The 13544-nt window shown below is 43.5% G+C and overlaps 1 protein-coding gene across 5 annotated transcripts in view; it reads left to right on the forward strand.

Annotated features, from left to right (window-relative positions):
- Positions 1-13544, forward strand: part of ARHGAP44 (Rho GTPase activating protein 44) — a 195358-nt gene that overhangs the window by 175355 nt on the left and 6459 nt on the right. For 3 of the 5 annotated variants that reach the window (XM_004603890.3, XM_055143124.1, XM_055143125.1), the window contains exons 17-19: positions 5878-5895; positions 6585-6779; positions 11357-11514. In XM_004603890.3, coding sequence (XP_004603947.3) covers positions 5878-5895; positions 6585-6779; positions 11357-11514 — 371 coding nt within the window. The remainder of the gene's footprint in view (positions 1-5877; positions 5896-6584; positions 6780-11356; positions 11515-13544) is intronic. The other 2 variants (XM_055143123.1, XM_055143126.1) reach the window with 2 other exon arrangements.

Raw genomic sequence — 13544 nt, forward strand, 5'->3', positions numbered from 1 at the left:
CCTCATCTCCAGCTGACCTCTGAGATGACAGTTACTTGCAGTTTATTAGTTGTCCTGGAGGCTTCCAGGTCAACTCAAGCTGTCTTAGCTAGTGCTACATTAAAGTAGATCCCTACCAAACTGCCAGACTGTAGAGCTGTGCCCAGAATAAATAAGCTTCTATGTTTGCAAGGTGGTTGTTATGTCACAAAAGTTAGCAAGAATAATCTTTGGGGAAAACCGGAATGCTGATGCCTTCCTTCCCAGCACACCCATAAATCTTCAGATCTTATTTGATTGGCTTGTACTGGGATTGAGAGTATCATATTATTCCAGTGTCACAAATCACTTTAATGTATACCTAAGGTTGAGTCACTAACTATTCCATTCTGAATTTTTAAAAAATTGGTAATGATACCATTTAAAAATTATCAAAACTCCCCCTTTAATAATTAATGTTGATTAAGCACACATGCCAAATGAACATCTTCCAGACATAGGAATAGAGCACCTGAGGGTCTCAGCACTTTCCTAGTTCCTACTTGGAAATTGCTGGTATAAGTGTTATGTATTTTAATGTTTTGTTTGTATTTTTAAGTGAAGGTAATCTTGCAAACCCTTCTATTTTTCTGACAATCAAAGTCTTAATCCTAGTCAAACCAATCAATTTTTATGCAAGTCTTACTGCCTCAGAAAGAGCTGACCAAGATTACTATACTTTCTTGCCTCTTAGACAAAATGTGCCTGTGGAACACAAACAGTCTATCAGATTGTTCTATGATGTTCCAAGTAATTCCATATATGTTCCATGCTCTGATAGGATTGTGAAAGACTAATAAGATAATCCTGAGGCAAGAGTAGAAATTATCAGAGATCATACCTCCTTCCAAGCTTCCAGTCCCTTTCTGTTTCTCCCTTTCTTTGCCTTCATTTGCTGCTGTTATTCAGACTTAAGACAGACCATTCCCCATTCTCCACATGACCTTATGTTTTGCTTTCCTGGCTGCATGCATTTCCTGCTTCCTCTGGCTCTGATTCATGCTGGCTGGCATGGCTTCTCTCTTGCCCTTACTTAAGCATAGCCTCTAATATCCTTAAGCTGTCAGATGGCAAGGCTTCAGCAGCATCAGGGGGGCTCGCTGTGACCTGAGGACCTCCCCCAGTGATAACACCCACAAGGCTATATTACAGTGGCTCTCAATGCTTAGAACACTAAGGCATAGTTCTCTTTGTGGGTGCTTTAAAAAGCTGACATGCTTGTGGTTACTATACTGACACGTTTGTGGTTAATGTCTGCTTCTCTGAAGTCTTTATTAGAACTTATTTATAAAAGCAAACAAAAATCTATGAGGCGATTTACAGCAGACAGCAGCTTCCCTTGGTATAGACTCTGCTGTTTCTGTGTTTGAGAGTTACTCTGCATTTGTGTGGTACCCCACCCATCTGGACCGAGACCTATTCAGTTATTTGGAATAGGAGTGTTTAATGAGAACATTTGAGAGGAATTCTAATGATGCTGCATGGCATAGCCATTCGATTTAGGGTTATACTGTTCTGGGAGAATAAAAATCTGGGGTATAAGAGTTCCTGAAACACATATTCAACAAATTTAAACCAATTTCTTTAGTTTATGACTGCTTAGAACTTTAACATGCTATTGAATGCTATGGACCTTAAGTGGGGGGCTACTACATGTGTTATCATTTTCCACATTTAGGAGATTCCAAATCCTGCTAGCATAAAAATATTAGAATTATGTTCAAAGGGACTTCTTGTGGATAAGTTATTGTGGATCAGTTATTGTGGACTTATTGTCAATAAGTCCCTGTGTGTCCTATTGGGAAGATAGACATCCTGCAAAAGACAGTGACCCCAGGAGGGATGTTATCATGAATAGATGTGCAATCACTTTATTTTAAATAAAACTTAACCTTTGTAGGTATAAACTTAAGTGTTAGACATTCTGGATACCAAGAGAATATCTGAGTCATATTTAGAGTTTATGTTGGTAAAATTTAGGCCCTTGGGAGGTATGTTATTGTCCCAAGTCATTTATGAAAGCTGGCTGAGTCTGAACATTGCTAAAGGACTCCTACCTTTAAATTAGTAGTGGGGGGGTGTTAAAACAAGAACACTTTTGCTGTATATTGAGATGAGGCATTATGCTAAAGAAATGAAGAATACCTGATTCTAGCTTTCCTGAGTGAGTGTGAGCCAAGCTCTGTCAGGAACTCTAGATTCTTTCTCAGTCTTCTAGGATTTCCAGAATATGATCAGGTGATTCCTTTGGTTCCTACCAAAGGAATTCTTTGGTTCCTGCCACTGTTACTTGACCTCCAAATTCATCCTAACACTCCCAGATTTCCAAGGCCTCAGTGAATATTTTCAGAACTACCAAGTTTTCTTGCTTCCTCTCTCTTGGATGACCTTCATCAAATGTAAATGATCATGATTTCTAGAATAAAACTCAGAAATATTCCAGATATCTACAGAATTCTTTTGTGCCAATATAAGTGGAAACCTTTGGCCAAGATTGATCCTGGCCAGATTTTGAAAACAGCACAGCAAAATATATCCTTCAGAAAACAACTAAAAATATCACAGCTAACCCATATAGTGATGAGTACATCTTCTCTTTAGATATCTGCTCTTGGAGATGAGATCTTTGATTTTTCCATTTTGATGGGGATGTTTGGTTTTGGTTATTCTGTGTGCTTTTATTTTTGGTTTGTATAAGCTTTAATCTCTTAATTTTTGTTTTCAGTACTGGAAATCATACCCAATGCATCATGCATGTGAGGGAAAGCTATACCAATGAGCCATATCAATGATTCCAGACTCTTTTTTTTTTTTTGGTGGGAGGAAGAGAATAGGGTAGATTTGGGGCACACTAGAGGTGCTTAGAGTTTATTCCTGGCCCTGCACTCAGAGTGAGCTTGGGGGGTTCATATGGAGTGCTTGGAATCTAACCTGGGTCAGCCACGTACAAATACCCTACCAGTGTACAATCACTCTGCCCCCACCCAGTCTCTTAACTTTTAAGGTCTTGGGTCTTACTTTCCCTGTGTGGCATAATCGGGCACCACTTCATTGCCTGAATGTAGATCATCTTAAGATTTTTTTTTCTTCCTCCTCTCTTCTTTCTTTTCTTCTCCTTTCCCTTCTCCACCTCCTCCTATTCCTCTTCCTCCTTCTCTTTCTCCTCCACCTTGTCTTCCTTATCTCTCTCCTCCTCCTCCTCTTCCTTCCCCTCTTCCTTCTCTTCTTCCTCCTCCTCTTTCTTCTCCCCTTTTTTCTTTCTTCCTTTTCTTTCTCCTCTTTCTTCTTCTCCTTCTTCCTCCTCTTTCTCCTCTTCCTCCTCCTTTTTCTTTTTCTTTTCTTCCTCTTCTTCTTCCTCCTCCTCCTCTTCCTCCTTTTCCTCCTGTTCCTTTTCTTCCTCTTCCTCCTTTTCCTCCTCCTCCTCCTTCTCCTCTTCTTCTTCTTTTTTTGTTTTTTGGTCAGTACACTCCTGGCAGCACTCAGGGCATATTCCTGACTCTGTGCTCAAGGATCACTTCTGGTGGTGCTGAGGGAATCATATGCAGTGCCAGAGATTGAACCCAGGTCTGCCATGCAAAGCAAGCACCTCATCTTCTGTACTATTTCTGACCCCTCCGTTTTAGGATGAATCTTTTTGTATAACTACAGCCCATTGCATGTCTCCTTAGTCCTACCCACCCCCCATTAGTGGTGAAGCAAAATCTAAATCAGTCTTAATACTTAGCCATTAGTATATTACCTTTGTGAAAATGCTGGTATTTGGATAGGAGTTATTAACCTCATGTGTATATGAGGAGTGAGTTCTCCAATTCAGTAAATGTTTAATTGCGAATAGATAACCTAGAATTGTTCCAGAAAGTATTCCAAGTCTCTTATGAAAAATACAAAGTAAAAAAAAGAGTATAACAGAATAAATTTCATGCAAATAGAAGGTCCTGGTAGACTGGGAGAAGCTAAATGAAACAGTGGAGGTTACTTTGCAAAGTGAGAATTCATCGCCCAGTGTGAATCCCAGTGATGAGAGGGTGACTTCTCTGAATTCCCTACTCCTATCTCCTTGCCTCAAAGGACAGGAGTGATGGACAATCATCCCAGAGTCTGCTGTCTAGACACTACAGACTCATATCTCTCATGCTCTTCCCTTTTCTCGGAAGACACAGAGGAGAAGCCTGAGTGTGGTGACCTTCTGGATTCTGCCCTGTCCCCCTGCTTATTTCAAACCCCTTGATTCCTCAGGGTTCTTTCTGCTCTCTGGCCTTTGCCTTTACCTTGATTCATCTATTAAGGCATCTAAAACCAAGTTACTCTGTTTTAACTAGAAATAATACACCATAGGATATCTAAATTTTTCTTTGAGTTAAATTTTATCTGGGTATTCAGAAACTTAAATGTTCTATTTATTTATACCAATTTGCTTCAGTAAATATGCTTTTGGGGTCTCTAAGAACATTGCTATTGTATTTGCGATGTGCTCACTCTCTAAGATTTACATATACTTATATATTTTTAATGTAAGTAAACAGGTGATACATGTTCACTGCCTCCCATAAGAAAGTTATTTCAACTGGGAAAGTGAATATAGATCAGTATTTGTAAAAGAAGTATATTTCAGCTCTTTTGTCCTAGCTGCTGACATTTTGCTTTTGATATTTGGCAGATCTCACTCACTCAGTATCCCATGTTCTATCTGGCTCCTTTCACTGGTAAACTAATTGAAGTTCACCAAGTGACCTGGTATCTGAGGTCACTAATGCAAAAACAAATAATAAAAAAAAAATAAAACCACTGTGGTTGAAGTGCTAGAACAATGGAGTGGGATTTTGCATTTGTAAGCATTCTTGCCTTACATGTGGCCAACTCAGGTTTGATCCCTGGCACCACATATGGTCCCAAAGCCCTGCCAGGAGTGACTCCTGAGTGCAGAGCCAGAAGTATGCCCTGAGCACTGTGGCTCAAAAACAAATGAGAAGGGAGGAGAGGGGATGGGAGAGGAGGGAGGGAAATGTCCCTGGGAGAAGAAGGATTTATATACTAATGGCTTGATCTTGAAGCCCATATCCTTTCACCACTGTAGAAATGATGTAAATGAACTATAATGGAGTAAGAAAGAGAGAACAGCATTTGGCTGACTCCTGGAGGGTGCTTTCTGTTGATGACCACGGGAAATGTGTTGCGTATCTACCATATTTGCCAACCATTGTGACTAAATGGTAATGGTTCCCTTTTCCACATGGAATATTGAAACTTTTTCAGCTCTTTTGTCATAGATGCTGGCATTTTGCTTTTGATATTTGACAGATCTCACTCATTCAATATTCCATGCTCTATCTGGCTCCGTCCACTGGTAAACTAATTGAAGTTCACCAGGTGACCTGGTATCTGAGATCACTAATGCAAAAACAAAACCAAACCAAACAACTGTGATTGCCGTGTCAGAGCAATGGTCTGGGCATGACTGTCCCCCTTACTGGCACACACATAGATTTCCCTATCAAGAGAGACCTTGGCTGACCACCACATGCCAGTTATCTCCTAGACCAGAGCAAAGGGAAGGGATAAGCGGATTTTTACGTCACCTAAAAACCAAGCAGATGGGTTGTTTCCATTGGCACTTTTTTCTTTTTCCCCTCCCGTCCATGTAAGCACTAAGAATCAGCTCTTCTGCTCCTTTTATTCGCCTGTGTACTTGGACAGGTAGAATTTTGATCCATACAAGCAGAAGAGTCCCTCTAACCAGACAGACCAGTTAAATTGAAATCATTTAATGGTGCCGTATAAGCCCCTGAAACTTTGATCTTGACAAGAGAAAGGAAGGCATAGTTTTTTGACACTAATATCTGTATGTTTCTGTCCCTGCAGCCTTAGGAAAATTCAAAGGTACAGTATCCTTTGGTAGCCATGAGGCCATGTTCAGTCCCACAGAACTAAGTGACCTGCTTAGTGGCCTGTGGAGAGGAATGTGCCGCGTCTGGGTGCTTGGCCGGTTTATTTGAGGCTGACTGTGTTCCCATCACTGAGACAGAATTAGAGCTGAGAGTCACCACAGGCATGATGAGACCCTCCCCTGCCTCTGGCCAGCGGGCCTGTCCTGCAGATGTGGTAGATCAGCCAAGGCTGTGCAGGGACCCCGACTAGGTCACGTGTGCTAGGCCTGGAGGCACAGGGAGAAAAATGGTTACTTGGCATTCTCCCGTGGGCCAGGCTCCACCTCCTCATCTGATGCTGCTAACCCTGCCCCACCCATCTCCATCACCCAGTTTGGAGTAGGGAGCGCCTGCAGAGGCACTGCTCTCCCTGGGAAGCTTGGAGGCCGTGCCTGGGGAGCTTGTCCGCCAGGTATCTCAAGGCCAGCTGGCTGTGGCCGAAGCGTGGAAGGAGGCTGCCAGCTGCGCCGAGTCACTGGTCCAGGCTGCCCAGCGCAGCCACTCCTGCTCGCTCTCCTGGCAGGAGGTGCCGGCTGCTGCTGTCCTCCTGACACAGACGTGCTTGATGTGTTTGCTGTGTGGGGGAGGGCAGCTGTCACCTGGCATGCGTCGGTAAGCAGGTGTCTTTGTGTCCCTCGCCAGCATGGGTGTGAGGGTCATGGACACGTCCTGGGTCGCCCGAAGAGGCTCCTCTGCCGGCCGGAAAGCAGCCTGTGTGCCGCCCCCGGTGCAGCCGCCCGCCCCGCCCGCCGACCCAACGCCCCTGCCCCAAGGCCCCCCAGAGCCCGCGCTGTCCGCCGCCAGCCTGGGCCTCCAGCCGGGGCCCGAGCGGACCAGGTAAGCCTGGGGATGGGTGCCCACGGGTCTTCTGGGTCTGGTCACTCCCCATGCCCCATTTCTAAGAATCCGTGCCAGTTTGGTACCAAGTAAGTTATCTGCAGCCACACAGAGTTCCTCAGATTATCAGAGAAAGCCCAGGCTTTTCCAAGAACGAATTCCCAGCAAATTCACGAGATGGAAACCTGCTAAAATAGTGTGAGAATCAGATTTCCCCAACGCTGTTTCTGTTGTTTTTAAAAATACATTTTTATTAAAGCACTGTGATTTACAAAGTTATTAATAGTTGACTTTTAGGCATACAATGTTCTAGCACCAATTCTACCACCAGTGTCTGTCTTGTTCCCTCCAGCTGTGTTCCCAGACTCCATGCCTATCACACACACACACACACACACACACACACACACACACACACACACACACACACACACACACACATACACACAGCATGCCGTCTTGGCATGCAGCTTTTCAGCTTCGGATGTTAGAATTTGAGTCTTGGGTTTCAGTGTTGTTGCCTCTGGTTTGGGTATTCATGCTTGCGTGGGCTCCCCCATTGCTCCTCATTTTCTCTTCTGCACTTCCCCTCCACTCTATTTCTTTCCTTTTCCACCCTAATCCCTTTACACCGGGGCTAAGGCTGATCCAGGCATTCCCCTTTAAACCACCCACTTATTCTGTTTCTCCTTTTCTATGCCATTGTAATTTTTTTGTTGAAGTAACAATTTCAGTGTTTCTTCCCTTTCTCCTTTTTTTCTAACTGGAGTGATAGCACAGTGGTTGGGCATTCGCCTTTCACGCAGCTGACCGGAGTTCGATTCCTCCGCCCCTCTCGGAGAGCCTGGCAAGCTACCGAGAGTATGAAGCCCACACGGCAGAGCCTGGCAAGCTACCCGTGCGTATTGGATATGCCAAAAACAGTAACAATAGGTCTCTCAATGAGAGACGTTACTGGTGCCCGCTCGAACAAATGGATGAGCAACGGGATGACAGTGACAAACAAACTAGGTACAAATCAGGGAAAGCAAGGCAATAATGTCACAGTGGATCTAGTGACCTTTAGAGCATAACTTCTAATTGTCTTAACTTTCTCTTAGAAGAAGAAAGAAAGAGAACAAATCCAGTTTATCACTAGTGGTACTTTTGTATTCGTGGGTAAAATATAATCTCTGGGTGCCCTGAGAAGTTCTAGTTGCAGTGAGCAAACAGGCATTCACAAATAACTTCGGCACATGGTCAGTCCATAGGGTGCGAGAAGGGGAACTGTCCCTGCCTGAAAGGAATGAAGAGGGGATTTAGGAAGGTGAAATGCACAGAGAATCACTGTGCTGTATCTTCAACAACAGTTCAAAGAAGTAGGAAAGTTATTTTGAATCAGATTGGCAAACTAAGTTTCAGCTCAGACTTATGTTCTTTCTCTTTCTGTTTCCCTCCATTCTCACAGTTTCTCTTCTCTTCCTCTCCTGTCTCCCTGTCACTGTCATCACTATCAACAGCACTCATATGCATTCATGCACGTGGAAATACTAGTGCCCCATATGAGAGGATATCAGGCTTTCATCTTTCCTTGAATAACTAGAAGGTATTTTCTACAGTGAAACAGAGAAATGACAAAGGGAAAAGGGGCACTCGTAGAATTGTAGAGGAAAACAGTGGATTCCTGGGACTATTACAGTGTTATACTAGCTCCAGCCTAGAGAGATGATCTGTTCAAGAGAGATGATCCAGGTTCAGGTCAGCCTGACAGATGGGGATTTGGAAAGGTGGTTCCTAGCCTGTCGGCTGTGTGCTGGAGCGATGGCAGAGAACAGGAACTAGGTGACTAGGTTTGCCAAAACAACTGATCCCTTTTAGAAGGCATCTTCTCTCTTCCTCATCTTATAAATAAATAAGACTTGGTTCCAAGATATATTTACCTTGTAAAAGCTTTTTCTATGGTGTCAGAGCAATCTCACAGTGACTAGGATGCTTTCCTTTGGTTTTGAAGGTGTTTCAGAATTATGGGCCCTGCAGAATCACACTAAGAAATGAAGCATTACTGGCTCATACATTTAGAAAGCCACACCAGACTTTGCACTTCTTCTACTACCTCTTTTTCCTGCAAAAACGGTTTTGTCATTCTTTTTTTGGATTGCAATTATTTTTATTTTTATTCATTTTTGTTTGTTTGGGGGCCACACCTGGTGGTGCTCAGGGATAACTAGCTCCAGGCTGTTCATTCAGGGATGATTCCTGGCAGTGCGTGAAGGACCGTGTGGGTTTCTGGGCCTCAAATCTGGGTCAGTCACATGCAAGGCAGGCTGTCCTTGCCTTGCTGTATGACCACTCCAGCCCCAGGGTATTGTATTGTGCTCATACTTGTTCTGTTCTATTCGTTCTCTCCCTCTACATGGGTTCCTCCTAATAGAAGCAGGTGTTCTTTTCCCCCGTTTTCTGGATATTTGCAGCTCAGATATGTTTTCTTTTCTTTTTTCTTTTTTTTTTTGGCAGGGGGGCGGGGGCTTGGGGGAGTTGGGGCTACACCTGGCAGCACTCAGGGGTTACTCCTGATTCTAATCAGGGATCACTCCTGGCGGGCTGGGGGACCATATAGAATACTGAGGATTGAACATGGTTGTGTGTGAGGGAAGCTCTTCCCCTCTGTACTGTCTGGTCCTTCCGTGATGGTTGCCTCAGTTGTTGGGTTCTTGCTACAGCTTCTACTCTCCTGAGAATGGCAGACCCCCCGCCCCTTCCTTTCAACTTGCCAGAAGGCTCCCATTTCTCACTAGGACTATTCCTCATAGATCTCATCGTTTTTTCCAACTAGGCTCAGCCTCTGCTTTCTGTTCATCTGCTTGGAATGAATGCTTTGAACATTAATGCTTAGTGCATTAAGGCTTTGCTTCTTGCCTCTGGCATGCCAACTTGATGAACAAGCCATGTGTCCTCAAAACTAACATGTAACCTGTCTTCATACATATGCAGTTGTGCCTCATTCATTGAGCATTAAAACATTAAGGTTTTGTTTATTATTTTTTGGTTCATATCTGGCAGTACTTGGGGTTAGTCCTGGCAGTCCTGGGGTACCATGTGGAGTACCAGGGATTGAGCCTGGGTCAGCCACGTGCAAGGCAAGTGCCCACCTGCTGTACTGTTTCTCCAGCAGCCCCTCCCTCCCATTAGCTTTCTAACCTCGTAAATCCCTCTTCTCCTCAATGGGTCAGCTGCACCTGTGCTGGAGACGAGAGAGCAGGGCTAAGTTGGTAAATCCTTGTTTTTATGGTGGGAAAGTGTATCAGATATGTAGGTATGTGGGGAGGGGGGTATAAAGATGAGCTCATAGTTCCTAGATTCTTCAGATAAAACCTGTCTATCCAAAGAAAAAAAAGGATCTGCTATCTCAAAGGAAGCAAAATATTGTTTTCCTATTTTGTATTTTGTTTTTCTCTGCCTGCCTTGCTCTTAGTTATGACAGAGATGGATGGAAGGACAGATTTGGTGCCAAGGTTTCGAGAGACCTTGAACCTGAAGAATAATAAAAGAAATTCTTGATCAACTTCAGTGAGTCAGGGAAATGAAGCAGGGAATTTCTGCGTTTGTTCTTGTTTGGAATTAACAGAATAGAGAAAGGAATTGTTGCTCCTATGGGTTTTTTACAATTGTAATGGCATCTTCCTTTGCTATTACATGGATATAAATTTATTTTGAAAAGGAGATTGAGGGGAAGGGAAATTTTCTTCCTGTCTTTCTTGGTTCATTTTGCTGGCCTAATATTTAAATTGTTATAAGAAATATTAACAAGATGAAAAACATTAAATTTCATATGTATGGGGGTCCCAGAAATTTGTGAACCAAGCAGGTGACCAAAGCACTTCTCGATATATATACACACATATATACATATATATAAGTATACATAATTTTTTAGCTAAAGAACTGACAAGAAAAGTGTTTGAATTTTTAGATGAGTAAATACATAACCAAGTTTTTCAATACAGCTTTCTCAGCCTTAAATTTCCTATATCTGGTGATAGCACCAGAGTTATCTCTGCCTTCAACCCTTCCATTAATGGGGTGGGGTGGGGGGCGGCAGTGTTAGGGACATTCTTTTTCATAGAGGGATTTAATCTCTTTGGTCTCAAAGACAAAAGGAGTGGTAAACATCTTTTCTTTTTTGCACTGACTTTTTCTAAAAAATGAGTTTAGAATAACGTGCCAGGTATAATTGGGGACCTATCTTGAATCCTATCAGAGAGAAGTGACATTGAATATAGTCTTTTATTCTTTGACACGGGGGAAAATCAGTGTACTTAGATCATACTAGCTATTGCAGCCTTATATTGTTCTTCATTTCCTCATGAAAAGAATGCAGAGCACTAAAGGGATTGCAGGTCCTGAGCATAGTGAGCTTGGGGTCCCAGCTGGTAAGGACTCCAGAAGTGACAGTCACCTCTGAGAGCATCTTGATGCAGACCAGAACTGCGTCAGACTGACCTGACCAAAAAGAACATTTGGGAACGTGACCCTCAAAGCTGTCATTACAGTTGCCTGAGTTTAGGGTTTTTCTTTTGTTCTGTACGCTTACATTTCAGCACTTCTAAAAGCAAGGAACTTTCTCCAGGATCTGGCCAAACAGGAAGTTTGGGCTCCAGCCAGGGGACAGCCAGTGCAGGGCTGCAACTAGGGACACAGCCAAGTGCCAATTCCAGCCTGTCACCTGCAGATCAGAGCCCGCAGACCCTCCGGAAAGGTAAGGTACAGCTTCCTCCACCTTGCTCTTGGAACAGAGAGCTGCAACTGGGCCACAAACTGGGTTCCCTTAATGAGTGTGGCTCTTAGGAACGTGGGGCTCAGTGGGAAATTCCTCTGTGTGTAGAAAGTTTCTACTTTGTGTAGACCTCTATCTTAGACACTGAGGATTTATTGAAGCAAAAGTATAGTCCTCCAGAAATGTCCACATGATACTCTGTTGTTCTTTGGCACACACTACGAGATCATCAATGCTTCCCCCAGCCTACTTAGCAGGATGATGGCACACCCTGAGTTTTGTCCAGTGAGATAAATGCTCCTGTTCCAGATCAGACTACCTCCTAATGTGAGGGGTAGATTGGCCATTTTGAGTTTTGTTATTTTGTTTTGTTTGGGGGCCAAACCTGGCAGTGCTCAGGGCTTACTCCTGCCTCTGCACTCAGGAGTCACTCCGGGTGGAGCTGGGGGGACCCCATCTGAGGTACTGGGCATCAAACCTAGGCAGCTATGTGGAAGGCAGCTGCTGTACTAGCCTAGGTTGGCCATTTGAGTTCTCACAGCACACTTGACTCTAGGAACTGCAGCCTAAAATGACTCAGGTGACTTTCCTAAAGACAGTCACTCAGAGCCATCATTTGGAAACTACAACATTCTTCTCTACCCTCTACCAATTAATGGCATACTGAGCATGTTTTTGACCATGGGCTTACAATTTGACATCACGGCTTATTTCTATCACTACCTAGCATGTTCACTATCGTCAGAGACATCATGGTAATATTCCTGCATTTCCCAGATCATTTAAGAGAAGACATGCTCAAGCATTGATATTGCTCCAGTGGAACAGAGACTGAAGTGACCACTTGACTATCATGCATTTTAGTAGAAGTTTCTGGGGAAACTTAACTGTGAAGCAAATTTATTATCAGCCATGATTACATGATACTTTACATATGTGACTCCCTTTAATTATTACCGTATTAAGAGAATGTATTGTTCTTATTGCATGTAAAAGGCTTAAAGCAATTTCCTCAGGCACAAAGATGATATGAACCCATGGGGATGGGTCTTAGAATGGCATTGTCCAATTAGTACAGAAAGCCAGGTAAACACGTGCAGCTTCAGGAGACTAGTCTTTTTGGCCATAGAAAGTGAGCGAAGAATCCTTGCTGCTTCCTTGAAGAGCTAAAAAAGGTTCCTATAGAATTCGTACTACACACAGGTGGCCCATGCTTAATTCTGACAGTTTAGTGATAACTTAAAATATTTGCCACTAATGGGCTCTGCTAAGTGATTCTTTTGGTGAAAGGGATTTGGGTCCTCTTTATTGGGGTTCACGCCCAGTGATTCCAGGTATTGCTCCTGGCTCTGCACTCAGGAATTACTCCTGGCAGTGCTAGGGGGATCATATGGGATGCCAGGGATTGAACCCGGGTCGACTGCATGCAAGGCAAATGCCCTCCCCTCTATACTTATGCTTCGGCCCCACTGTTAAGTGTTTGAGTGTGTCTTATCACTTCATTGTCATTTAAAGAAATAAACTTGTCATCTTTTAGCAAAATTAAATAGAAAAGAAAATGAAGGCAAGGTAAAGGTTTCTGAGCAAGAATTTGCTAAGAAAATGTAGTGGATCTGTACACACTACATCCAGGGTATACAGCTCTTGAGAGAGAAATAGCTCTTGAGAGAGAAAATCACATGATTTCTATGGCCCAGCAATTGGTCAGTTGTCACTATTTTTTTTTTTTGCCTTTTGGGTCACACCCAATGATGCTCAGGGGTTACTCCTGGCTCTGCACTCAGGAATTACTCCTGGAAGTGCTCAGGGCACTATATGGGATGCTGGGATTCGAACCTGGGTTGGCCGCGTGCAACGCTACCTGCTGTGCAACCCTACCTGCTGTGCTATCGCTCCAGACCCATTTGTCACTATTAAAGGGGCCAAGAACTGTTGGAAAAGTTTTGTCAGAGTTAATCACCTTATCTGGAGGATGACCACCACTATTCACAGTTACCATTATCATTGAACTC

The sequence above is a fragment of the Sorex araneus genome, chromosome 6, assembly GCF_027595985.1.
Source record: "Sorex araneus isolate mSorAra2 chromosome 6, mSorAra2.pri, whole genome shotgun sequence".
NCBI classification, from domain to species: domain Eukaryota; kingdom Metazoa; phylum Chordata; class Mammalia; order Eulipotyphla; family Soricidae; genus Sorex; species Sorex araneus.